Genomic DNA, 26,173 nt, shown 5'->3' with positions numbered 1-26,173 from the left:
TTCGGTAGTTTGTAATTAATGAAAACAGTCTGTCCATGCACTTCAGTTTTCTAACCATGAATAACATAGTTGCTTGCATCATAATATTCTAATATTAGAATGACTCTGGTTAGCAATGTTTGACTTAATTGGTCATTTAAATTCTGAACCATTAATTTGACCACAGTTCTGAGGCTTGGTATCTGAAAAGGCAGCAACTCATATGTTGCTGTATTTTACAATATAGTTGCTGAGGTGTTCAGCAAACGGTCTCTTGATTGTAAAGTAAGGTGTGTGTTTGGTGCGGGGTTTTTTTTGGGGGGGGGCTTTTTTAAAGGGGAACTTGAGTTGATTTCAGAGGTCATCTGAGTGTAACTTGGAACTATAGAACATTAATCTTGATTTCCCTCCTTGATGCCCCATCACTAACTCCCTAAGTTAGAAGGATTTACAAATATTTTCTCACCTCCCTTTTGATTTTTGTCCAATATGTGTTGTCCTCATTTAATTTACCAATTTATCTGAACTGTAAAGTTCTGAGAAGAGAATTTATTCTGTCACAGTGCAATGAAAATCAATAAAAATATAATATTTGGCTGTGAAATATAGATGCTGGCAGAGATCCTTGGTTTATTTACAAATTAGAGATTAGTCAGCTTCTTTTGTGTGCATTAGAAATAAAAATACAAAATCACAAGTTTAAAGTTTTACTGATGGGCAATGGGATTTATTTGCTGATCTAGCTTCTGATAGAAACATGATCTTTTAATGCCATATTAAAGGGATGCCTAGTCTCTTAGGCCCAAATTTAACTGACTTCCTTTTTCTTTTTGCCTGTGTGATTGAAAAGTCTGTGTAGCACTACAAGCTTGCCTACACATGGTGCAGTGCCCTGAAAGCAGCTGTGCTGCTGTTGTGCTAAATGAAGATGATACCTACATGGTGGGGAAAACTCTGAGTGACAGAAGCTATGTCCATGGGAGAAGTTCTCCTGTTGACATAGCACTGGTTACAGTAGAAGTTTGGTATTCTTGCACAGGTGTGGAAAATCCACACTCCTGAGCAACATAGTTAAGTCTGTGGTCTAGATAAAGCCTACATTTTAAAAATTAGTGGTTCAACAAACTCTACGCTAATAAGCAGTATGCTCACATGATGAAAAGGACAGATATTCCAGAAGGGAATATGTATTTTAGTTTTTAGTAGTCTTAGGATGGCAGTGCCCTTCTAAGTGGTGGTTACAATTAATTTAAAAAATATACCTTCCCTTGCCATTTAACATTTGTACACTAAAAACTATGGACCTGTTTCTGCTTCCGTTTGAGGTCAAGTGAAAAACTCCTTCTGATTTGATTTAGTGCAGTATGTCAGACTCTAGGGCTACGTCTACACTGGCCCCTTTTCCGGAAGGGGCATGTTAATTTCACCTATCGTAGTAGGGAAAAAAGCTGGAAAAGTGCGTCTACACTGGCCATCGATCCTCCGGAAAAAGCACCTACGGAATAAGAGCCTCCGGAAAAGGGTGCTTTTTCCGGAGGATCGATGGCCAGTGTAGACGCTCTTTTCCGGCTTTTTTAAAAGCCGGAAAAAAGCGGCGGACATTTTTATTTAAATGCCGCGGGGGATATTTAAATCCCCCGCGCATTTCCCTACTACGATAGGTGAAATTAACATGCCCCTTCCGGAAAAGGGGCCAGTGTAGACGTAGCCTAGATGTAGTAAAATTTAGAATTACAATTGAAGGTGGCTTCTCAGACTGCAGTTGGTGCTCATTGGAAGTCAGATGCTGGTGAATGATATGCCAGAAAAACCTGGATAGAATTTGTGTTTGTGACTTCTGGGAATAGGAGAGATACAGGTCAAGAAATTCTCAGTATGCTGCTAGTCTTCATTTTCTTACATCAGAGTTGATTAGACGCTTGTATTATTATAGGATCCATTCTGCTCTTACACCCTGGCAAAAATGAATAAACACGATTGACTTAATTTAATTTCTATATGTGTGGAATGAATCCCCCAAAGAATAAACTTTTTTTGATGAAAATAATTTGTTATATGTTTTTTTTCTCTCTCTACAATTTTAAACAGGACTTTGTTTTTCTTCCACTGTAGAGAAAGCAGTGCGCAAATCAGTGCTTTGGCATGGCATACGGCGTGAGAAGGGTTTAATAGATTATTTGTACAGTTAACAACTTTTTATGGAATAAGAAACTTGGATTCAAGCTACTTATCTCAAGCTGTTGGGGGAGCGGGGGTGAGATGTGAGGTGTCTGCCAGGCTTCATTGTTCTTAGACTACTTCTACCTGTTTGACTTAATGACTGCTGCAATGAGTTCCTTGCTTTTCTTTTAAAAAAAGTGCATTAATTCAGACTTATTCTGCAGGCTAGGCATAGTATCCTTATTGCTACAAAATTAGATTACACTTTGCACTAGAGCACACGATGTAAAAAAATTGAGTTTCCTGCAAGCCAGAGACTGGTATAAAATGTGGAGAAATGCCCCAATAAGAGGCCTACCTCTGCTGGGTGTAGGGATTGCTTTATTCTTGAATGCTATCTCTAGAACCTGTCTGTGTATCAGCCTCTGGCTAGTAGGTGCCTAACTACTTTCTACCTTTTCTCCGTCAAAGGAGTCTTCTCTTGGACCAGGTCTACACTAGACCTAGAAGATCGGATTAAGTTGCACAACTCCAGCTATGTAAGGTAAGCTCTGCTTACCTTAAGCTGAGCTTAGTGCCATCTTCACGGAGGGAGGCCAATGGAAGCAAATCCTCCCATCAGCTTCCCTTACTCCTCATAGTTGCCAGGAGTACTGGAGCTGCCCTCAGTGTTCAATTTACTGTGACTTAAAAGACCCACTAAATACATCACCAGAAGATCAATTGCTGGTGCAACAAGTAAAAACTTGACCTTGGCATTTCTTTTGCTCCTGAAGGTAGTTATCCCAAGCACTAGTTGCAAAGGCAGATTCTTGTCAGTCTCACTGTTGCCTGAGAGGCCCTTTGTAGGAGTAGTGAAATTGGCCAGTTAATTTCATTTTGTGCCTGCAGCTTGTGGATAATGAGCAGGAACAGACACTGGCTGCAGCCTCATGAAGAAAACACTACATTTGTTTGCATTTGGTAGGTTCTTTGCAACCATAAGACGCATTGACTCTTTTTTCCAGAAATAAGCTTAGTCTTCAGTAATAGACTCTGTATAATGGACCCCTCCCGACTTCTTGGGGGTGTGGGTTTAAGCTCAGTTGTTTTGAGCTGTGTTTAGCTGGGTAGTCATTTTATTTTTTGTCAAGGTCCAGACTCCTTGGTGATGGGCTAGTAAAGTTTGACTTCAGAGAAACATTTTTCACACTACAATAATAAGTAAATAATACTTTTGCAGTCCATTCAGAAGCATTTGGTCATCTGGATTTGGCATGCAGTCTGCCTATTGACTACCTCTGTTTTAAGCTGTAAAATTAAAATATATATTCTGTACAGTAAATTATGATGTGCTTCCATACCTAATTAGGTCTTGTACAATCTTTTGCTGACCAGCTGTGATTTGGTGTTCTAAAGAAATTACAGGCAGTCCCTGACTTACGCGGATCCGACTTACGTCAGATCTGCACTTACGAACGGGGCTTTCTCGCCCCGGAGCTCAAAGGCAGTGGTCAGCCACCTCGACCTCCGGGGCGAGAAAAGCTGCTCCTGGTCTGCTGGGGACCATCTCCAGCAGATCGGGGGCAAAGCCGCAGCCCCGGCGAGTTTGCTCGCGGTGCCCCTGGTCTGCTGGAGACGGTCCCCAGCAGATCAGGGGCACCGCGAGCAAACCCGCAGCAGCGGCGGGGTCCCGCGCTTCTGACGCTTTGCCAGAGTTTGCTCCCGGTGCCCCTGGTCTGCTGGGGACCGTCTCCAGCAAACCAGGGGCACCGGGAGCAAAGCGGTCCCGCGCCAGAGCAAAGCCTCAGAGGCAAGGCACCCCCCGCTGCCGCTTTGCTCCCGGTGTCCCTGGTCTGCTGGGGGGGGGGGGGGCAGCTATTGTGCCCTCCCCAGCAGACCAGGCTTTTGTTGTGGACCCTGGGGCAGAGCAGCTGGGGTGCTGCCGGTTGGTCCCGCAGCACCGCTCTGGGCACTACTGGACCAACCCGGCAGCACCCCAGCTGCTCTGCCCCAGGCGTCCTGATTCAGCCGCTGCTGGTCAGTTTCAGCAGCGGCTGAATCAGGACTCCTGGGGCAGAACAGCTGGGGTGCTGCTGGGTTGGTCCAGTAGCGCCGAGGAGCGGTGCTACTGGAGCAACCCAGCAGCACCCCAGCTGCTCTGCCCCACACGTCCCCAAGTCAGCCGTTGCTGAAACTGACCAGCGCTGACTACAGGAAGCCCAAGGCACAGTTGCTCTGCCCCCGGTTTCCTGGAATCAGCTGCTGATCAGTTTCAGCAGCAGCTGACTTCGGGTTCTTAAGTTGAATCTGAATGTAAGTCAGAACTGGCGGTCAGTTTCAGCAGTGGCTGAATCTGGATGCCAGTTCCGACTTACATACAGATTCAACTTAAGAACAAACCTACAGTCCCTATCTTGTACGTAACCCGGGGACTGCCTGTATCACAGTTGTGTGAGCATTTCTTTCTGAATGATCTTGGATATCTGCTTTATTTTTTAAAAAGATTTATTAATGCTAGATGAAATACTAAACTTTGGACAATGCAAGTAACAAATCTGCATGATGAAGGGCAACAAGATGTGGAATTCATACTCCTTTTTTTCCCTTTTAAGTTCTGTGTATCTGAGCTGTTTCAATTAATAAATATCAGTGAACTCTTAAAACTGAAATCTGATGACCCTTTTTGTAAAATATTAGAAATTAAAATGGTATTCATGAAATCTTTCAGAAACAAAAATAAAAGCAGGAAAGAGCTGCAGAATTAAAACACTCCACTGAACTAGAATTGCAGTTATGGAAAAAATCTTGTAACTTGGCTGACCAGAATTCTTATGCTAAGTTCACACTTTTTCACCTAATGAGCAATATCCTGAGAGAGTGAAGTGAAAACAAACTGTCATTGAAGACCACGGAAGTCTTGTCTACATAAGGACCATGATCTTCACCCTATGGGCGAGACTATGCATTTATGTGCAACACGTTTTATTTAATTGTTAAACAGACAACAGATTCTGTGAAATAATTGTTAAACACTGCGAAAGTGGTAGCTGGTGAATATAGTATTCTTGCTGTTCATGTATATTGGTTGAACTAGTTAGGCATTCATTTTAGAAATGTATATTGTCACCCTTTACCAAAGCAGCAGGTTGCCTTACATCATCTTATGTTGATTGTTTCAATGAGTCATTTCTCTTGGTTTCTTCATTTACTGTTGGACAGTGGCATGAATAATAACTTCACTGGTGTTTGTCTGTATGCTTCACTCACCGTTTGAAGTTTAGGTTTTTCCTGATAACAAAAGTGTATAAGACAATCTTTGAATGTATTTGCTATGTTCCTGTGAAATTCTGGCCTATTTTACCAAGAAGTATTTGATTATTTGAGAAATCCTTGCTTATCAATTTTTATAAATATTTTAAGAGAACATTTTATACACAGTCTAAAACATCCATTATGCAATATTTCCATAGGGACGTTGTATCTTTTGACTCCTTTATCTTCTATCTAAAGGTCTTATCCCCATAATATCTAGCTGTCAAAGACTTGCACCATTGTGATGCAACCAAGGACCATATTTTGATATGCTGCATTTTTAATGGCTTGGTTTTGGACTGCCTTGGGGTCAGAATGCCAACTGACGTTTTCAGCACACACAAAATGTGTCTAGCTCGAAGTAGAGCACTGTTTGTACCTTAACACATTTCTTCTATATCTAGGACTCAGATTGCATTTCTTCTGGCCAGCACCTATGGCCACTTAGTATTCTGTGGATTTTTTTTGGGATCTCACCTTCTCTCTAAAATCACTTCTCCATCCCCATCTTCAGCAGAGTTGGAGTTCAAATCAGTGAAGTGAGCTCTTTAGGCCATCTTATCTTCTGTTCAGTAGTTTGTGATATAGGCATACCAGTAGACCAGCAAGGAGGGAATAAGAGAATGGAACCCCATATGGAATAAGTCACTTGCTGCTGTTACAGGAAGAGATATTTTAAAATCTGTTTGAGAGCAACACACTTGAGAGTGAGGAGAACATTCCTAGGAAGAGTCACAATAGTACCAGGAGAATGGACTGTTCAATAGAAGACAATAAAAGTTCAACCTGAGAGCCACCAGATGGAGTTAGATGAACTTAAACCTTTTGGCTCTAAGAGAAAATAGAGTATCTCTCAGTGACAGCAATACAATCAAAAGCAAACACTTTAAAAAAAAAAAGCCTTATCCCTGTCTCACATGAAATCCCATTCTTGTCACTGTGCAGTTCTTAGTCTTTGTGTTACCCTTAAATTCTGGACTTGTTCACTCATGGGCTATCTTTTAATCTGTTCTGTTTGGATTAAGTATCTGAAGTTTTAGATAGTGTTAGCATCTCTTGGTCTCTCCTGAATTTAAATACAGATCAAGAGCATTTACTGTATGTAAGAGATATTTATCTAATGGTGTGAAAATAGGAAAGTTTCTGTCCAATGGAAGATTTTAAAAGCCTCGCTTTCTTGCGGGAAAGTTACAAAAAACTTTGCTTCAGATACCCTCCAAATTTCAAGAGGCAGGATTCAGAGTCAGCCTGTCAGTTCTCACTTGTGGTAGTGTTCCTGTGGGGGACGTCCATGATCAGTAGTCCCTTCTCAGAGTTCTGCGCACACCAGGCATGATAATATGCTTTTTGAACCTGTGGGGAAAGAAAACTACTTTCCCTACCATGTTCCTTGTTCATGGAAAGGAGCTTTTCTGATGGCTAGCTTAAGCTAGACAAATAAATGAAATAGTTAACTTGGCCTACATAGTCACTACTTTCCTCTTACAGGGAAATTTTAATTACTAAAATTGCACTTAATCTTATCTCACTCACAAAAATCAGGAATCTCTACTCCCTACATTTGATCCAAAAATATCAGTTGGGTTAAGAATGCTATTTTAGTTATATATGTTTGTGGTCATCTGAGTCTTGTGCCTTATGAGGAATGTAAGAAGTGCTGTTGCATCTGTCTATTTAGCAAGGTAGATCATTCAGGAGTAGTATTTTGGAATACAGGCAGTCCCCGAGTTACGCGGATCCGACTTATGTCGGATCCGCAGTTACGAACGGGGCCGTCTCCCTGGTGCCCAGCAGACCAGGGAGAGGAAGCAAAGCGGCGGAGCACGGGGGCAGCAGGACAGCCCAGACACGCCGTGGCTGTCCTGCTGCCCCCGGGCTCCGCGGCTTTGCTCTGCTTTGCTCCCCGTCTCCCTGGTCTGCAGACCAGGGGGACGGGGAGTAAAGTGGCGGAACGCAGACAGCCCAGACGCGTCTTTGCTCTGGACGCCTGTGGTACAGCAGCTGGGGCGCTGCCGGTTGGTCCCGTAGCGCCGCTCTGGGCGCTACTGGACCAACCCAGCAGCACCCCAGCTGCTCTGCCCCAGGCGTCCCCAAGTCAGCCGCTGCTGAAACTGACCAGCGGCTGACTACAGGAAGCCTCTGCCCCGGGCTTCCTGGAATCAGCCGCTGATCAGTTTCAGCAGCAGCTGACTTGGGGACGCCTGGGGTTCTTAAGTTGAATCTGTATGTAAGTCACAACTGGCGTCCAGATTCAGCCGCTGTTGAAACTGATCAGTTTCAGCAGCGGCTGAATCTGGACACCAGTTCCGACTTACATACAGATTCAACTTAGGGACTGTAGGTTTGTTCTTATCTTGTACGTAACCTGGGGACTGCCTGTACTTGGTCACCAGCAAGGATAACTTGTAAACTTTTCCTGCATCATGTATTCATCATCCTGAAACAAACGTCCTGATCTCATTAGTGCATAGTAAGTTAATAATTGCTGCACTAACAGTTCTAGCTAATTAAGTGTACCGTGTAGAAATTTAATTTTCCTTGGATGTTCTGCAAATCTATAAAAGAAAAATATATTGTCATAAATGTCTTCGTGCAGCATACAGTCAATCGGTGAAGTCTTTGCCACCGGATGTCATGAAGGCCAAAACTATAAGAGTTCTAAAAAGAATTAGATAAATTCATAGACGATGCGTCCAGCAACTGCTATTATCCCTGCCTATCCTGGCTGCAAAGCCAGCTCTGAAATGTCCATAGCCTCGTTTGCCACAAGCTAGGAATAAGTGACCGGGGATGGATTACTTGACAATTACTTGTTCTGGTCATTCCCGGTCTAAAGCACCTGGCATTGGCCACTGTCGAAAGACAATAGGCTGGGCCAAATGGATGCTGATCTGACTGGTACGACTGTTCTTGTATTCTTAACTTTCATAGATAATATAGATTTGTATTTTTAAACATTTTTGTGGGTTTTTTATCAATGTAAATGTTTCAGTTGGAAATTAGATGGGGGAATTGGACTGTAATTACTGAATGGTAGTAGATGTTGAGATTCAAAAGTTAAAGCCTTATAATTGTTAACACAGATTATTAATATATGCAAAGTAAATGTCCTTATTAAGCACAGAGTTCTCAAACAGCAATTTTCTTTCTTTGTCTTAATTGAAAATCAAAACTTAAATATTTTTTCAATTTGTATGTGTAATGCAATCAACATTTACCTATAATCTAATCCTTCCAAGTCTGGAAAGATAATGTAATTTATATCTGCTATTTTACTTCATTTCGGTAGCGATATGAAACAGATTGTTGAAGAGCTTAAAAGCATGCTTGCTATTTAAATTGTGCAACTTTTTTCCATCTAATTATTTTAGCTCTTATAACCTTTTAGATGCAAACAATTATGAAATAGCCAAGGAAAGTTACATGTTCAGTATACATTCTTGTTCTTGGTGCAGCTTTGCTAGAGTTAATAGAAATATTGTAATGGTTAATTTGGTCGGTTGTAATAGATTGACTTTTTTGTGTTTCCCTAATCTCTTCAGGCTGGAATCAGAATAGTTTATTTGCATTGGCATTATAGTGTGGATGAAGAGTCTGTTAGTAAAATAATATGCTATAGGCCTGTACTCTGAAAACTTGAAATTTTTATCTTCCTGCTTCATATTTGAAGTTTCAAGTGGCTGTGATGTTCTATAGGGAGACAATTGTGCCTCTGTGCCACCCTCCCACCTGGTCTTCCAGGGAAGTAGAAGGGGCGATGGCTGCAGCACTCCAGCCTTATCCTCAGCTCATATACCTGAAAATGCTCTAAATTCTTGCAGTGTTAATGAAAGAAGAATGAGGACTCTGTTTCCTTTGCTTTGTAAACACTTCTAGTGCTTTGCCAGTGAACATATGAAAACAATTTTCCCAATTTGTTCACCCAAAAGGTTGCAATGGAGTGAAGGAAAATGTTACCCTGGTTTTAATGATAAATCATATTACAGTTGTTTAATTTTGAAAGGTACGCTAGTGCTGTGGTGATGGACATAGCATAAGAATCTGAACATGTCCAACAAAAATATTTGCTGTGAAGTTTGGCTCATTACGCACAACATACCCCATAAACTAACAAGTAAGAAAAACAAAGTTGAACCACCCTCCATATTCTTAACTCGTCTCCCTTTCACCATTCTGCGCACACATCTTTACAGTGTTGTGTTTTCCTCCAGTAGTTGTAGTTGTGAATGATTGGTCTTGTAGCTGGCTGTGTTGCAAGAGTGCAATTTAGTACAGGTTGAACCTCTCTTAACCAGGACTCTCTGGTCCAGCAACGTCCCTGGTATGGAAGGGATGTGAATATGTGATGAAACTTAGAGACCTCTGGTAATCTAGCCTTACAAAATCAACGCACTTGTTTTTTTTTGTTTGAATTGGAGAAGCTACTGTTATCACAGACCATAACCCTGAATTAGTCCTGGCTAAAAATAAATCTAAAAATCTGTATTTTAGCTCTTTAGGGGTTTGTTTGTTTGTTTTAAAGAAAACTACCCTTTTAACATTTTTGCATTTTAAGGGCAATTGGACTAAATTGATGCTGGCTGTAGCTTCAGTGAAGCACGTTTATCACTAGTTACTTCAGGGATGAATCTGGCCAGTTGACTAGAAAGAGCTAAATTCCCTGCTAAGGATGGGGGTAGAATTAGGGATCTGTTTAAAGCTTAGTATTTGGCCAGCATGCTTAGTTCTTCTGGCTGGCTGTGGACAACATTTGACTTAGAGGTATTGTATTGCATTTTGAATAGCATCTTTAAAAAATGCCTGTACACTCAAGAAAAAGCATCAGAACTGTCACTTCACTGAAGTGTAATCACTGTGCCTACATCTCAAGAAAAGAAACAGTATTTTACTTCTGCAGAACAGCTCAGCCAAAACTACCTGCTGGAAATTGCACAGCTACATTCTGTGTGCTGACGTCATGCAACATACGATCCCAGTGCTTTGCTGCCATTCGCTGAAGTGCTGTCTCCATTCAGAAACTAGTTGTTTTGTTTTTCCAACTGACTCTGATTTGGGATTGGGGTTGAGCTCAGAAAGCAGGTTGGGAAGGAGGTTAGAGTTGTTTAATGAGCAAGCTTCAGCAAAACTATGCTAGTGTAAAAATGGCTGTTGCCCATGAATGAGTAAGAGCCTAAAGAAAAGGTCTTGTGTGGCTGGAAAGCTTTTCTCTCTCACCAACAGAAGCTAGTCCAATAAAAGATATTGCCCCTCCCACCACATCTCATGAACCAATGGGTAATTCAGTGATGCATGCCAGGCAGTCACTGAAATCTGGATCTAATCTCAGGAGCTCACTGGTGCAGGGGGAAAATGTCTTGTGCAGTTGCAGCTTTGTATTTTGGAAATGAAATTATGATTAAACTCTTCTGAAGAATTTGTATTCGTCTTGTTTCCCTGGTGCTAAACATTTTCATGCTTTAATAAGAGAAATAGAAGCAAAGGACTGTCATTTTAGAGTTGGCTGCTTTGATGTCTCAGAAAAAATCGCTTTTGGCCCTGATTTCAACCTTACTCCTGCATAACTAAATTAAGTGAATTTACTCTCTCTCACCGGTGAGAGATGAGATTTGTGCCCCAGGAATAGACTATGGAAAGAAATATAGCTCCATTTTCAACAAAGTTTTGCCTTCTGCACACCATATATTCCAGTTTTCATTTCCTTTTCAGCCTCATTTTATTGTAGGCTTTTGACTCAACAATTTATTTGGTTATTTTCATAAAACTATATCTTGGTTAAAGTCTTCCATAAATTAGGATTGAAGTCTAAATCCTTGATTTTTTTTTTATTTTCTTCTCTCACACTACAGAACTTCCTCTTGTTACGCTGCCAAATTTTTTCCAGCATCCACACACGACTATTTTAAACTCATCTGTAATTCTGTTACTTATCCATGCACAAATGCTGTAAAAGCATCAGTGTAGCAGTGGCTTCACCACTGCAATACATGTGGACTAAAAGGCACTTGCTTAATCTGTAAATTTAAAAGCCTCTAGCCCGTTGCTCAGAGTTTTGGGTTGCAGAGCCTTAAATATTTTCACATTAAGCACTTTGTTCAAGTAGATTACAAATCCCATAGTTTACAGTGCTGTCTGTCTGCAAAAACGTCGAGCCAGAAATATCAGACCATTTGGGCATTTAACCTTGGGGGTATTACATCTTCTGGGCAAACTGATAATTAGTGCCTTGTCCTGCAATCCCTACTCATGTGAATGGTCACTCTAACTTTAGTCAAATCCTTTGTGTGACTGAGTTACAGGGTTAGTCCCAGTGGTTCTTTTGAAACAAAGCACCCAGTCCTATAAACACACAATAGAACTATCTGTTTCACAGGCTCTCCGGGGAAAAATGCTACTCATACGAGTAAGGGTTTACAGGTTTATGCCTAAAATCTGTTGTGTATCGCATTTCCTATGTTGCAGATGTCACTCAAATTTTGCTCGTTTGTAAAATAACATCACCAAACAGACAAGCTTGTGATATGAAGAACTGATGTTTATCTGGCATAAGGAAGAAGGGGAAGAAATCTGGGGAGACTGAGTATATAGATGTTGCACGAGAGCTCTTTTGCTCCTCTACAATACTGGGCTCATGCCCAGTTAAAGCTCCCAGTGCTCTGAACCAGTGGTTCTCAACCTTTCCGGACTACTGTTCCCCAGGTTGTACTTCAATTAAAACTACTTGCTTACAAAATCAGATCTAAAAATACGGAATTGTCACAGCACACTATTACCGAAAATTGCTTATGTTCTCATTTATACCATTGCAAAATAAACAATTTGAAATATAAATATTGTACTTATTTCAGTGTAATATTTGAGCGTGTTTTTTATTTGTGAGCCTTCTCTGAAGACTGATCCTCAGGTGGTGGGGCTAAAGCACGTAACTTAACTTCATGGGGCCCTGGTCAGTTGCAATACCACTTAACCTGTCCTGTGGACCTCTTCTCTCCCTCTCCTCCCCCCCCCCCTTGGGGGCTATAACCTCCAGGTTGAGAAACCTGATCAAGATGGGTACTCAGCTCTAGGGTTATACATTGATTCTGTCGACTACACACATTCCTCCCCCTTCCCCACCGCTGCCTCTGTATCAGAGACAGCAAGAGGGAGAAGAGCTGGTGCTGGGAGCAGCAGGCTTAAAAGGGGAGGCTGCCATGGGGAGGCAGAGGCAGCAGCTTGGGGTGGCAGCATCTCCTGTCCACAGGGGAGCAGGGGGATCCAAGCTCCCCACAGAGGCTGCTCTGCATTTTGCAGAGCAACCTTTGTCTGTGGGGAACTCAGAATCCCCCCCCTTCCCGCCCCCCCTCCCCGCCAGGACAGGGCTGCTGCCTCAGCATGAGAGGCAGCAGCATAGGGTGGCAGACAGCTGGTCTGTGAGGAGAGCTAGTTTTTAAACTGGTTCTCCTAGTGGACCGACTCCTCCTGCCTCCCTACGCTCCTGCCTCTGATACAGATGCAGCTCGGGGTTGCAGGAGACTCCCCAGGAGTGGGGCTGGGAGTGCACTGGCTGCCAGCCCCACCCCCAGGGATTATCGAATAGTCGTGAAAACGCAAAGACTACATGCTAGTCAATTACCCAATATCTAACATCCCTACTCAGCTCCCTGGAAGATGTTTGTGTACTCCTGGGCTACGTCTAGATTGGTATGATTTTCTGGAAATGCTTTTAACAGAAAAGTTTTCCGTTAAAAGCATTTTCGGAACAGAGTGTCTAGATTGGCAGGACGCTTTTCCGCAAAAGCACTTTTTGCAGTTAAACATCCGTGCCAATCTAGACGCGCTTTTCCGCAAAAAAAGCCCCAATCATCATTTTCGCGGTCGGGGCTTTTTTGCGCAAAACAAATCTGAGCTGTCTACACTGGCCCTTTTGCACAAAAGCTTTGTACAAAAGGGACTTTTGCCTGAACGGGAGCAGAGTAGTATTTCCGCAAGAAGCACTGATTTCTTACAGTAGGAAGTTAGTGCTTTTGCGGAAATTCAAGCAGCCAGTGTAGACAGCTGGCAAGTTTTTTCCAGAAAAGCGGATGATTTTCCGGAAAAACTGACCAGTCTAGACACAGCCCTGGGGTATTTGTATCCATCACTGAAAACCATTGTTCTGAGCAGAACAAAACTGCAAAATAGCTCCAGTGCAAACAATTAACATACCTACAAGCCTGCAAAGAACAGTCAGGGGCTGCACACAACTGGGGAACCCCCCCCCTCCAGCGTGGGTTCCCCAATGCTGGTGGGAGAGGGGGTGAGCCTCAGGGTCTGGATCCAGGCAAGCTGAGAGCTGCATCTGGACCTGGGACCTTAGATTCCCCACCTCTGCTGTAAAGGGCCACATTCTAAAAGGCTGTCTGCATGAAGATTTAGTTTGTTGTAACTTGGGATGTGAATCTACTCCAGGCTTGTTTTGCCGTGGTGTATCCCACTTTTAATCTGGTTATGTTTCAAAGTGCACTAGCAAACTGTTAGTGCAGGTCAGCAAGGTGCTCGTAGTGCAGGTCAGCAAGGTGCTCGTGGACAGGAAGTGCCTGGCAGGCTACCACAGGATAAATCCACACCCCAGCTTGCTATAAACTAAATGTTTGCTTAGAGGAGCCCTAAGAAGCCTTTTGTTATACATAAACTTCCTCTCATGCTTGTTTCTGTTTTTGTCTTTGATACAGAAGTATGCTATCATTATCAGTGACATCTGAATTAATCAAAGAGGGGAGTGTGTTATTAAAACAAGGCAGTTTCATGAAACTTCACCAAACACACACATGATACAGTATCTATTATATTTGTTTATATAGCATCTTGGGTTAAGCCCCCTGATATGTGGAATCAGTAGAAGCGAAGCTCTCATCATTTGGGGGACATTCTGTCCCAATCCTGGTTAGTAGGAAGGACTCTTGCTCTGTCTGAGCAGGGCTGGTTCTTTCCCACGGGAAGCTCCGATAACAATGACTTAAAAACCACCACTGCCCCAGCACTAGGTGATGTACTACAGCTTCTAATGGTGGAGCTGGTCCAGTGCAGACGTTAAACCAAAACTGACCACTGACATGATCTTCATATATAAAGCTGACTACGCTGATAACAGTAACCCCCAACATCGGATTGTCTTACTACTAGGAGACAGAGAGAATTGCCACCACCCTTGCAACACTCTTGCAAGGCCTGTTGTTTAACTTGAGATCTCAGCCTACCCTGGCATAGCTACAGGCTTCTTCTTTTTTTTTTTTTTTTTTTTTTTTAAACACTAGTGCAAAGAACTTGAGTTTCCTGTTCTTAGTTGGTATTGGTTAGTTAGTATTATGGAAGGTTCTGAGAACCATTTTTGGATCTTTAAAACCAGCCTAGTATTGACTACAGATTTTTAGCAACTAAATTCTAAATATTGTCTAAATTTTTTGTTTTGCTTTTATAGTTCATTTAAAGCATGCAGAACAGAAATGTCCAAATGTGAGTGTAGAAAGAAACTGTCTGTACTTTTTTGTTTTGTTTTTGTGTTCCAAAAGTATAACTGAATAGAGACTTCAGATAAAATGACCGCCAGTTCAACTTGAGTAATCAGAAAACAAAGTAGAATCATAGGGCTATTGGTTTTCAGGAACGTTGGATTTCTATTGCTATGACTTGAAATCAGAATTTATCTCCTAGAAGAGTGGTCTCAAACTGTATCTCATGCCTCCTGAAGTCGGAAGCAGATCCACAGCTCCTGGAGGGAGTGTTTGGGGAGGGGAGGAAATAGGGTAAGGGGGCAGGGCCGAGTGTGGAGCTGGAGCCTTAAGAAGGAGCTGGGACCCTGGCTGTGGGGTTGGCAGCTAGGCAAGGAGCGGAGTTATGTGGTATGCACTCTGTCCCCAATGGAGACTGGCCTGGGCCCCAGCTATGCTCCCCTCCCTGCCTGAACATGCACTGTGCCTAACTAGAGGGGCAGAGCTCACCATTCAGAAATCTCTGTCTCTTTAAACTGCCACACAATTATGGTTATAAATCATGGAGCCACATTTAAATCTAGCAGAAGCAGTTCACTTCCATGAGCTCCATGAAGTTGCTCCTTCCTTATACAAAATCTAATATTTGCACCTCTAGACTCATGTACACCTGAACATTCCCAGCTGAACCACAAAAAGAACCTGTATACTGCAGCTTTAGTATTCAGAACCACAGAATGAATGCTACTATCTGAATCAGGTGCTTGGTCAGTAACTCCAGAGTGAGAACGTCTGGGTCAGGGTTCAGGTTAGTTTAGATTGGCTCAGTTGAGCACTTGCCGGTTTGTCCAAGAACAGTAAAGCTACTGTGTGTTGGATCCTCAACATGAAATGGTATTTGAAACTGCAGTTAGAGCACAGGTTTGTTTGGGATTTTTCAGTGTGGGAGATGTGGTTCAGAGGTAAACAGATGAATGGCTCTAAGCAATGCACTTCTGTGTCAAGTGACTCCTAAACTTGAATTAAAGATCAAAAATGTTGTTTCTAGTGATCATAATAGCATTTCTGCCTATATACCAGATTGTATGTACTCACATTAAGAATTGCATACTATTGCTATTTTAAGAACTTTGAATCATAAAATCATAGAATACTAGAACTGGAAGGGACCTTGAGAGGTCAAGTCCAGTCTCCTGCCCTCATAACTGGACCAAGCATCATCTAGATATTTATCTAACTTGCTCTTCAATATCTCCAATAATGGAGATTTCACAACTTCCTTATGCAATTTATTCCAGTGCTTATCCACCCTGACAGTTAGGAAATTTTCTGAATGTTCAACCTAAGCCTCCCTTGCTGCATTTTACGGCCTTTGCTTCTTGTCCTATCATCAGACATTAAGAAGAATTTTTCTCCCTCTGCCTTGTCACACCCTTTTAGGTACTCAAACTGCTATCATGTCCCATCTCAGTAATCTTTTTTTTCCTCTCAAACTAAACAAACCCAATTCTTTTAGTCTTACCTCTTAGGTCATGTTTTCTAGACTTTTAATCGTTTTTGTTCTTCTCTGGACCCTCTCCAGTTTCTCCACATCTTTACTGAAATGTGCTGCCCAGAACTGGACACGATACTCCAGTTGAGGCCTAATCAGCACAGAGTAGAGCAAAAGAATTACTTCTCGTGTCTTGCTCACAACACTCCTATTAATGCATTATAGAATCATGTTTGATTTTTTGCAACCGTGTCGCACTGTTGACTCCTATTTAGCTTGTGGTCCACTATGACCACCAGATCCCTTTCTGCAGTATTCCTTCCTAGACAGTCACTTCCTGTTTTTTGTATGTGTTGAAAAGATTGTTCCTTCCTAAGTGGAGTACTTTGCATTTGTTCTGATTGAGCATCTTCCTATTTACCTCATACCTTTTCTCCAATTTGTCCAGATCATTTTGAATTATGACACTTATCCTCTAAAGGAGTTGCAACCTTTCCCACCTTAGTATCATCTGCAAGCTTAATAAGCATATTATCTGTGCCATGATCTAAATCGTTGATGAAGATATTGAACTGAACCGGTCCCAAAAATGATCCCTGTGGAACCACACTTGATGTGCCCTTCCAGCATAGCTCTGGACCACTGAAGCACACTTTTTGTGAAGGCTATGTAATCAAGGCCCGGGGATGTGTTGTGTCTATGTTGCAAAAGTAAACCCACATTTATGAGACTCCAATCCTGGGTCAACTGATTTGGGCTTGCTCTGTGGGGCTCAAAATACCAGTGTAGATGTTCCTGCTTGGGCTCTGAAACCCCCGCCCCCTCCGATTAGGTTGCAGAGTTCAAGTGGGAATGGCTACTCTGATACTTTTAGCTCCGTGGCTGAAGCTCAAATCTATTGACCTGGGTTCTGAGACGTGATGCGCTGTGATGGGTATGGTTTTCCTTTTTTTTCAGTGTAGACCTATCCTTGGAAAGTTTGCTCTCTTGTGACATGACCTCTGCCCCTTACACATCTCAGAGGGGTAGTAATGTTAGTCTGCAACTTAAAAGATGAGTGGTCATGTAGCACCTTAGAGACTAACAGATATGTTTATATATAATAGTATCATTAGCTTTCATGGGCACCGCCCACTTCAGATGAGTGGAATGCCCCTTACAGTTCAAAGGTGGAAAGGGAAACTTGACAACATAGGGCTAGAATGTGATTAGCTCTGCACCAATTTACTCCTTTACTCCTCTTCTTGCTCCTCATTTTCTAAATTGTATGCCTATTCATGGGGCAATGGTTGCAATCCTAATCCTTTTATGAGAACTGCCACTTCCAGTGTATTTAGAGGCTGGACAGTTCTTTTGGAGCCAAGCTTACCTCTTTTTGATGTATGTTTTACTACTATAAAGGGCTTTAATAAATTGTGAATTACATATTTTTTTGGAGGAAAAAAACACATCCATGCTCAGGCTGCCTGTTCTCTCCCTTTAGCCACTGACAGGATTCTATAATATTTGCCTTGCCTTATATATGCTTCACTTTTGTCTCCTGTTAACTAAAATATCTTGACTGTTATCTAATACTTCAAGAAGTTAAGCCAAAAAGATAAATGGAAAAAAATCTTGTTTTTTGTTTTTCAGCTCTTCCTCCAAAGCCCCCGAAACCAATGACTCCGGTCAACCCAAATGGAATAAAGGACAATTCCAGTTTCTCTCTGCAGGATGCAGAATGGTATTGGGGGGATATTTCAAGGTAAAGAACAATCATTATTGGAATAAAATGAGCCTTTTAAAGAGATGCTCCTTTTTTGAGCCTGTATATGAGTAGTGGGTAACTCTGGGGCCCTCTGGGGTTCTAAGTTCAGGCCACTCCTTGTCCCTCTTTGGTCTGTCCCCCTGTGCCTCATGTGCTAGGGGCCCCGCTTACCTACTCTTCCCTGCCTCCCAGCACTTCAGTACTGCCATGAATCAGATGATTCAGGCCCTGTCCCTGCTTATCCCCCTCCTTCCTAGAGTTTGAATGCCAGGCATCTACTGATATGCAGCATTCAAACTCTAGGGGAAGGGGGGAGGAGAAGGGAGAGGAGGCGGAGAAGAGACAGGGTGGGGCTTTAAGGGAAGAGGTAGAGTGAGGGCAGGGACTGGAGAGGATTGGAGGGTTGAGCAGCCCCTGGCAAAATGAGAAGTGACACACATTTAAAGCAAGGGCACATGTGAGATGCATGCTGATTGCACACAATATTGTAAGAGCCATGCACTCCTTCTGCTGCTTTGTTACTTTTGCCAGCAATTTAATTTGCCCCTAATAATGGATCACTTTCTGTTGAAAAGGCATGATAAAGAAGGATAATCAAGTGCAATGTATTTAATCTTATTCTTAGGGTCATGGTTAGTGCACATGCCCACTGAGTTGGAGGGCTGCTCATGCGGTTCAGTCGCTAGCCTTGGTTGCCCGATACAGACGTTTCACTGCAAGAACTTCAGTTAGGCCCAGAATTAGTTGAACACTTAAATGTGTGCTTAGTACTATGTTGAATTGGTAACTGAAAGTGTTTAACATGTTCCTCTGTGGTTATTGTTCTAGAACAGTAGTTCATAATCTTGTTGCTACAATTGTTTTCTTGGATAAACGATTCTTTCTACAGAATGTTAAGATTTTTTTTTTTAGAAGCTTTTCTAGCCTTTCAGGTTGCAAAGGAAAGCTGTTCTGAATATCCTGGCATCAGTCATTAGATTTATTAAACATAGCATTGGGGAATGTGCAATTCATGCAGCTTTCAATAAGAGTATATTTATGTCTCTACATAAAAAATAAAACCAGTAAACTAAACTAGGGGGCTACACTCGCCATCCCCCCCTCTCTGCTGGTTTTCATGGCCAGTGAAGCTTGAGAGCTATGCTCACTAACCCTCCTCTCTCTGGGGGTAGGTGTCTAGCCAAAGGGGCGGGAGCAGGAGTGGGATGAGGGTACAGGGTCTTGGTGGAGGGGTTTGAGTGAGGGGGCTGGGAGTGCGGGGTCTTGGCTTGGGGGTTATGAGTGAGGGGGCTGGAGCCGCATTGGGAGCCTGTGCTGGCACTCTAGCCTTGCTTCCTCCCAAGCTGAGACCCCCACATCCCTCCCTCCCTCACTCACCACCCTGCTGAGACCCCTCATTCTCTAACACCAGCTCTGCTGTCCCCGTGTTCCCCCTGCATCAGGGAGCCTTGCCCCCCACCTCCCCATGATGTTGAAGCACCAGCATTGGCTTTCTGGTGAGGAGGGGAGGGAGAGCCCCAAGGCTCCCTGTGCGCTGCCACTTCCCTTCCCCCTCCCCCAGCTGGGGGAATAGCAGTGCAAGGACACACTTCAAGAGGGCTTTCCCCTGGCGCTTCAGCCTCTGAGAGGAGGGGAGGGCAAGGAGATAGAACTGCATTGTGTGAGGAGTCTCAGCCAGGGGTGTGTGAGTGAGGGGGCTGAGGGTGCGTGGTCTCGGCAGGGCAGTGATTGAGCAGGCTGGGGATGTGAGTTCTCAACTTGGGAGCTCTGAGTAACGGAACTGGGGGTGGCAGGAGGAGGGGCTGCAGCCGGTAGAGCTGCAGGGGAAGAGGCCAGTCAGCAGCAAAGATGTCATGGGGCAGGCTTGAGCACCCAGAGGCGATGGTAGCGAGGCACGATGGCAGGCCCAGGCGGCAATGGTAGTGTGGCGCAAGGAGGAGCTGTGGAGGAAGAGACTACTCAGCAGGAAAGGCAGCCAGGGGCAGACCAGGGCAGCCGGCAGTAACGGTAGCATGGCTTGGGGAGGAGCAGTAGCTGGTCAGCAAGAAAGGTGGGGCTGTGCATTCTGGGCTTGGTCTGGCCGGTGGTGATGGTAATGCGGCACAAGGAGCATTTGCAGGCGGTGGGGGAAGAGGCCGGTCAGTGCGGAAGGCAGCCAGAGTCGAGGGTGGGAACAGGAGCTGGAGTGGCAGCCTAAGATAACCCCCTCCTCCTCCTCTTCTGCCCCCCCATAGGGGAGCGGTGTGAGGGGGTGACGCTGGTGTCATGATGACATTCTGTTGTCCCACAGGAATTTTTAGCTAATGAGGTACTCGATGGGATTGCCGTCGACTACTCGATTAGTCAATAATGGGTGGAGGGGTGGATGTTCGCTATCCCAGCTGCAGCTTTGCCTTTCAAATGTAGTAAGAGCCATGGGCAAAGGTGCAGGAGTCGGGACCATCCTTGCTCATGCAGTTTCCCCTGCCGCCGCCTCTGCCACCCCACCCCACCTCCCCGGGGAGAGTGTGCTGGGAGGAACCAGCTTTTAAGCCGGCTCCCCCCCCAGCACCGGCTCCTGCTCCCTCCCTGCTGGCTCTGATACAGAAGCAGAAAGAGGGGAGGGGAGCGTCTTGTCAAGTAGTGACTCAACTACCCATTAAGCCCAGGTTTATCAGGTAGTTGCTTACATCCCTAATATAGAAAGAAATGCTAGAGCTGTAACTAAAACAAGAATTAGATGCTAGTTTGAATTGCTGTCTGCTCCATGCCTGAGTGGTGTCTAGCAAAAGATTTCATAAGCCCCCCACTAGCTTCTTAGAACTTCAACAGAAGAAAAAAGGACTTTACATCTGGATTGTGCCACCCTTACACTTTAATATCCTACTCAAATAACCCCATTTAGATCCGTGTGAGGGCAGGCTGCAATTCAGGCCCTTAATGAACAGTGACAGAATCTGATCACAAAACCCAGAGGGATTGATTGTTCTCTTAAATCACTTTTACAATAGTATTACTATACTGATCTAATGGCATAGCTCTTGATTTATGAGTATAAGTGATCTCAGGATGGGATGAGTATACACAGTTTTGCAGGAATGGCTTTATATATACTAATCAAATATGCACTGACAGGATATATATTTGATTAGTTGTCAGCCACCTTGAGCAACAGATGGGCTTTTCATTGCGCTCTGAAAGCCAACAGACGTTATACTCTATTGGATTGAAGGGTGGAGAATAAGTTAGGGATGTTCCACAATGAACTGCAGTTCCAGCCCGCTGGGCATTACTAGAGAATGAAAGGTCAAATATCCTAGCTGATCTCAACTGTGCTCTCAATGAATTAAATAAAGTGTTTGCAACTTGCTTCTGAGGGCATGTCTACACTTACCATTTAAAGTGGAAAACGTCCCTTTTGTGCAAAAAACGTGGGAGCATTTTACATCCACCAGTGACTTTTTGCTGTGAAACTCAGAAATGTCACTGCAAAAAGAAAATCGCCTTCACAAGAGACGGACAGCTCTTACTGTTGATGTGCAAGTGCAGATACATTTTTGTGGTATACAGAGCTTTTAGCTTCCCTTGGATATCCCACAGTTACCTAGGTGACCACTCTGGCCAGCACCTCTGCTGCTCTGACTCGGGTAACAAATGCCTGCCCCTCCCCTTGTGAACTTTGAAACTCCCCATCCTATTTTATTGGCTAGTGTTCACTTGTCTTACCAGGTGACAATGCTTATTCCATGGAGCAAATGATCCCCTGTTTGCAGCAATGCTGAGCTACTGGAGCTGACCAGTGTTTGGGGATAAGCAACTCTGGAGGGACCCAGGATGACTTACAATAACCCCCTCCCCCTTCCCAGAAGAGCTGCACTGTGGGATAGCTGCCCTCAGTGGGTTGTTGCTCTCATCTGTGATGGAAGTGCTGCAAATGTAAATACTCCCTGATGTCTGTGATCCTGAATGAGTACACAAACCAGCACTTTTCTTTTACAGTTCCCTATTCACCTGTGAAACGGACAATGCAAAAACTTCGTAGGTGTAAACATATACTGAGATCCCTGTGTGAAGAGTGCTATAAAGGACAAAGTATTAATTTTTTAAGTAAAGCATGGTGTGGATTTGGGTGGAATGAATTTCATAAAAGTTCAGCTAACACTCTTGAGTCACATACTTTATTTGAAATGCTTATGGGTGCTACCCATTCCATAAAAATCTCTTCCATTTAGTTAAAAGAATAAAGCCTAACTTTCTTCTCACAACAGTTGAAAATTGAGAGTAATTCCACTGGGATTTAGTTGCATTACAGAGGCTTTCAAACTGCAGTAAAAGAAATATCAGAATCAAACCACTAGTGAACTTTGAGACTAGAGATGTGTTCTGGACTGGATACTTCTCTGACCCAACTTCTATGAATGATCATGCCAGTTTCTTAAAGAGCTAGAACTGCTTTCACAAAAGGCACCTGTTTACACTTTGAAAGGTTTTGAACTTGGTGATTTCTCTGAGACACAGCTGCTCCTGTTGCTTATACATAGCCTTCTTTCTAAATAGCAGTTAAGTGCAGCTGCTGGTTTTTGCTAAGAGTGAGCAAGTTCAGACTGGTCTAACATAGCCTTAAAGGCTGAACAAAAATATTATCCCTACAGATATTAGGGTAGTAAAATCTTGGTTAACCAGTTAAATGTTAGGTTTACCTAACGTTTAGCCAGTTTAATTGACTAAGCCTTGCTTGCTGGAGCAGGCCTCATCCCCGGGTCTCCTGTCCCCAGCTCCACTTCGGGGCTGGCTGCCTGCTCCCAGTCCCTGCTGGAGCAACCCCCACCTCCGGCATCCAGAGCATCCCCTGTCCATGGCAGGCCCCCTGTGGGGCAGAGCAGCCCCCTGCCTGCAGCAGGCCGGGAGCTGCTCCAGCAGCCTCTGGTTGCCGGTTAACCAGAACTGATAAACATTACCGTTGAGGGTAATACTTACCAGATAACCAATTAACCTTTCGCATCCCTAAGGATATCCTAAATCTGAAAATAGAAAATTTGAAAAACAAACTTTTAGATTACATAAGATTTTGAAGGCAAAACAGAAAAGAAATCTGATTCCTTATGCACCCCGACGGCTTCTCTTTGTGTTTTATTTTTAAGCAAATCAACTACCTAACTTTTCTCATTGATCCTTCTTCCAATGTTTTTGTTCTGCCAGGGAAGAGGTAAATGACAAATTACGAGACATGCCAGATGGAACATTTCTGGTGCGTGATGCATCAACCAAGAAGCAGGGAGATTACACTTTGACATTGCGGTAAGCATTGGGTATTTCACTTTTTATACCTTGCTTTTAGTAGACACACCAGTGTCAATAGGTACCACGTTAGTATATACATGAAATGCCCTCAGTAGAGATCTCCACTTTCTTGGAAACATTTTTCCAGAGATTGCTGATGTGTGGAATAAGTAAATAAAGGAGCAGCCCCTAGAAACACCATCCCACTTCTTGTACTGAGCCCAGTGCATCCTGAAACAGTCCTATTTGGATATCTCTGTGTTGCAGTCATAATCGGTAAAGGTCCTAGTTCTGTATCTCTCCATCTCTCTGTACTTTTGATTTAAGAAGGTTCTACTAAGCTGGGACACTGCATTTAATGTCACCAATTCTGATCACACAGCAAAGTGTAACTTGCTGCAGAGTCTTGTCTAATATATTCACAAAATAGTAGGATCAGCTTTATTCTGAGTTGCTACGTGGCAGATAGTTATATTGTCTTGGAGTTCAAAATCATCATCAGTTTAAAAATGTATGCTTGTGACCAAATTCTGTTGTCACTTGCACCACCGCTCTGAAATTACTGAGTATAAGTTTTCTGTCAAGGCAGGACTTGCCTTAAAATCTAGTTAAAGGTGATCTGAATATGTAAACACACAGGCATGTATCTGCAGGAGCCATACATTAAGAAAGTGCTCTGTCCTTTTTCTGCTATTCAAACTTTTTTTATTGGTAGAGGGAAAAATAAGCAAACACTTCCAGTAAATACAAAACTAGATACTTTGAAGTCCTGGATTAATTAACCTGTTATAAATCCTTCTAAGGACTCACTTAAGTTTGAGTATCCAGTGTTAAACAATCTAAAATTTTGGATGCTGTTTGATAATAGGTTTGCAAGTGCTTTTTAATTTGTATAATACTTTGATCTTTCTTCCCTACGTGTCCCTCATTGCTCCCTCTTTCTCTAAGAGGAATCTAGGCATCTCCTGATCTTATGTATTCTTTGTTGTTGGGTGTTTAGGGTATTTTTGTTTAGTCCCGAGTTCCATATTCCTGGTTGTTCACCATGTTTTTTTGTGTGTGGCTGCCTTAAGGAACCCTTAGCAATCCCCTTAGAGAATTTCTAATTAAACTAGGTCTTAAATACAGTAAACTATTCCCAGAGATAATATAGGAAGAGACTTACTTTCTGCTTTTCTGCTGCTCAATAAAACTTGAGACTTTTTGTGTGTATTTACTTAAAGGTACATGTTAGAGTATCTGACTAGCTATAAAGATTCTTGTTAGGAATTGTAGTGTTGTCTTTAAGAAGAACTCAGCATGGGTACTCATACTGTACATGTGGCAGCTTGTGTGTGTACACTTGCTATCCATGTGCACAACAAAACCTCTAAGTTATTGTATTGCCTTACAGGAAAGGTGGCAACAACAAACTGATAAAGATTTATCATCGGGATGGAAAATATGGTTTTTCTGACCCATTGACATTTAATTCTGTTGTGGAGCTGATTAACCACTACCGCCATGAATCTCTTGCTCAGTACAATCCTAAGCTTGATGTGAAGCTGATGTATCCAGTATCCAGATATCAACAGGTGAGGTTTCCAGAGTCCAGTAACTGTTCTCTATATTTTTTTTCCCCATGTCATAAAATGTTGGCTTTTCTCTCTAGAGCCTGGATTTTTTCATATGAATCCTGTGAAAACTCAGATCCCCTTTTTGCTTGAAATCTCAGCCTTGCATGTTTAAGGACAAAGTAGTGGTTCCAAGAGTCTATGTGGTCTAGAACAATAACCACAAAGTTAGGAGACGGACCTGACCTCTACTTCAAGCGCTCATGTTGGCCAGTCCTTTATAATTCTCCTGCTACTTAAATATTAAGTTCTGCTTCACAACCTCCTTATGATACAGATAATTGTCATCACGTGTATTTTACAAGTGGAGAAGCTGAGGTTGAGAGAGTTATTGAATTACATGCAGGGCTCTGTGGTCTAGGATGCAAAGCAACTGTTTATATACAAAATGTTAAAATCAGTCACTTGCAGAATTGTGACTGCTCATTCCTCTGTGCTTAGTTTTCTAGATCCTAGGACTTTAGGCTGATCCTTCCTCCTTCTCTTTGCTATGTAGCAATCTTTAACACTGAGCAAAATTGCTCCAGTTTTCCATAAGTTCTGTGACCTCTTGTTTTGCAAACAAACAAAATTTGATCTATCCTACATTATTCCTTCTTTCTCTAAGGGGGTCTAGGCATCTATTGACCTTATGTTGTCTTTTTTTATTATTCTTTTGGATTTAGCTCTGAGTTTCATATTCCCACTTGCTCTCTTTCAGGACTCTGAAGCTTATGTTTTGCTTTGTCAAACTATCTCTCTTTTTCCCCCTACACTTCTAGAAGCCTAATATAAAAATTGGTCCATTGATTACAGAAATAGGCACTTGAAGTTGACAGAGGACCAGTGCTTGGAGAAACTACTTTACCATCTTTCTTTTCTGATGTACACAGGATCAGTTGGTGAAAGAAGATAACATAGATGCAGTAGGTAAAAAGCTTCAGGAATACCACTCTCAGTATCAGGACAAGAGTAAAGAGTATGACAGACTATATGAGGAATACACCAGAACATTACAGGTCAGTTTTTAAAATAACCTTTTGTTGATCATTACAGCAGCTCATTAAAAACTGAATTTTTATTCCTAAGACAGCGAAACAAATTATTTAAAAAAAATTGACACAAAGGAAAACAAAACCAGAAGCAAAGTTAGTGAAAACGCCAGAGCAAGCGCCCACGGGGCTTCTCCGCGCAGGTAGGGGGG

The 26,173-nt window shown here is 42.9% G+C and overlaps 1 protein-coding gene across 4 annotated transcripts in view; it reads left to right on the top strand.

Annotated features, from left to right (window-relative positions):
* The window catches only part of PIK3R3 (phosphoinositide-3-kinase regulatory subunit 3), a 295,637-nt gene that overhangs the window by 243,643 nt on the left and 25,821 nt on the right, over nucleotides 1-26,173 (top strand). For all 4 annotated transcript variants that reach the window (XR_012905836.2, XM_075935898.2, XM_075935896.2 and 1 more), the window contains 4 exons: nucleotides 18,004-18,115; nucleotides 23,297-23,395; nucleotides 24,771-24,951; nucleotides 25,863-25,988. Coding sequence is in view for 3 of the 4 variants with exons in the window: in XM_075935898.2 (XP_075792013.2) it covers nucleotides 18,004-18,115; nucleotides 23,297-23,395; nucleotides 24,771-24,951; nucleotides 25,863-25,988 (518 nt within the window). In the remaining variant the exon portion in view is untranslated. The remainder of the gene's footprint in view (nucleotides 1-18,003; nucleotides 18,116-23,296; nucleotides 23,396-24,770; nucleotides 24,952-25,862; nucleotides 25,989-26,173) is intronic.

Source organism: Pelodiscus sinensis, chromosome 9, assembly GCF_052426305.1.
Source record: "Pelodiscus sinensis isolate ZL-2025 chromosome 9, ASM5242630v1, whole genome shotgun sequence".
Taxonomy (NCBI): Eukaryota; Metazoa; Chordata; order Testudines; family Trionychidae; genus Pelodiscus; species Pelodiscus sinensis.
This window is presented reverse-complemented; position numbering and strand designations above follow the sequence as displayed.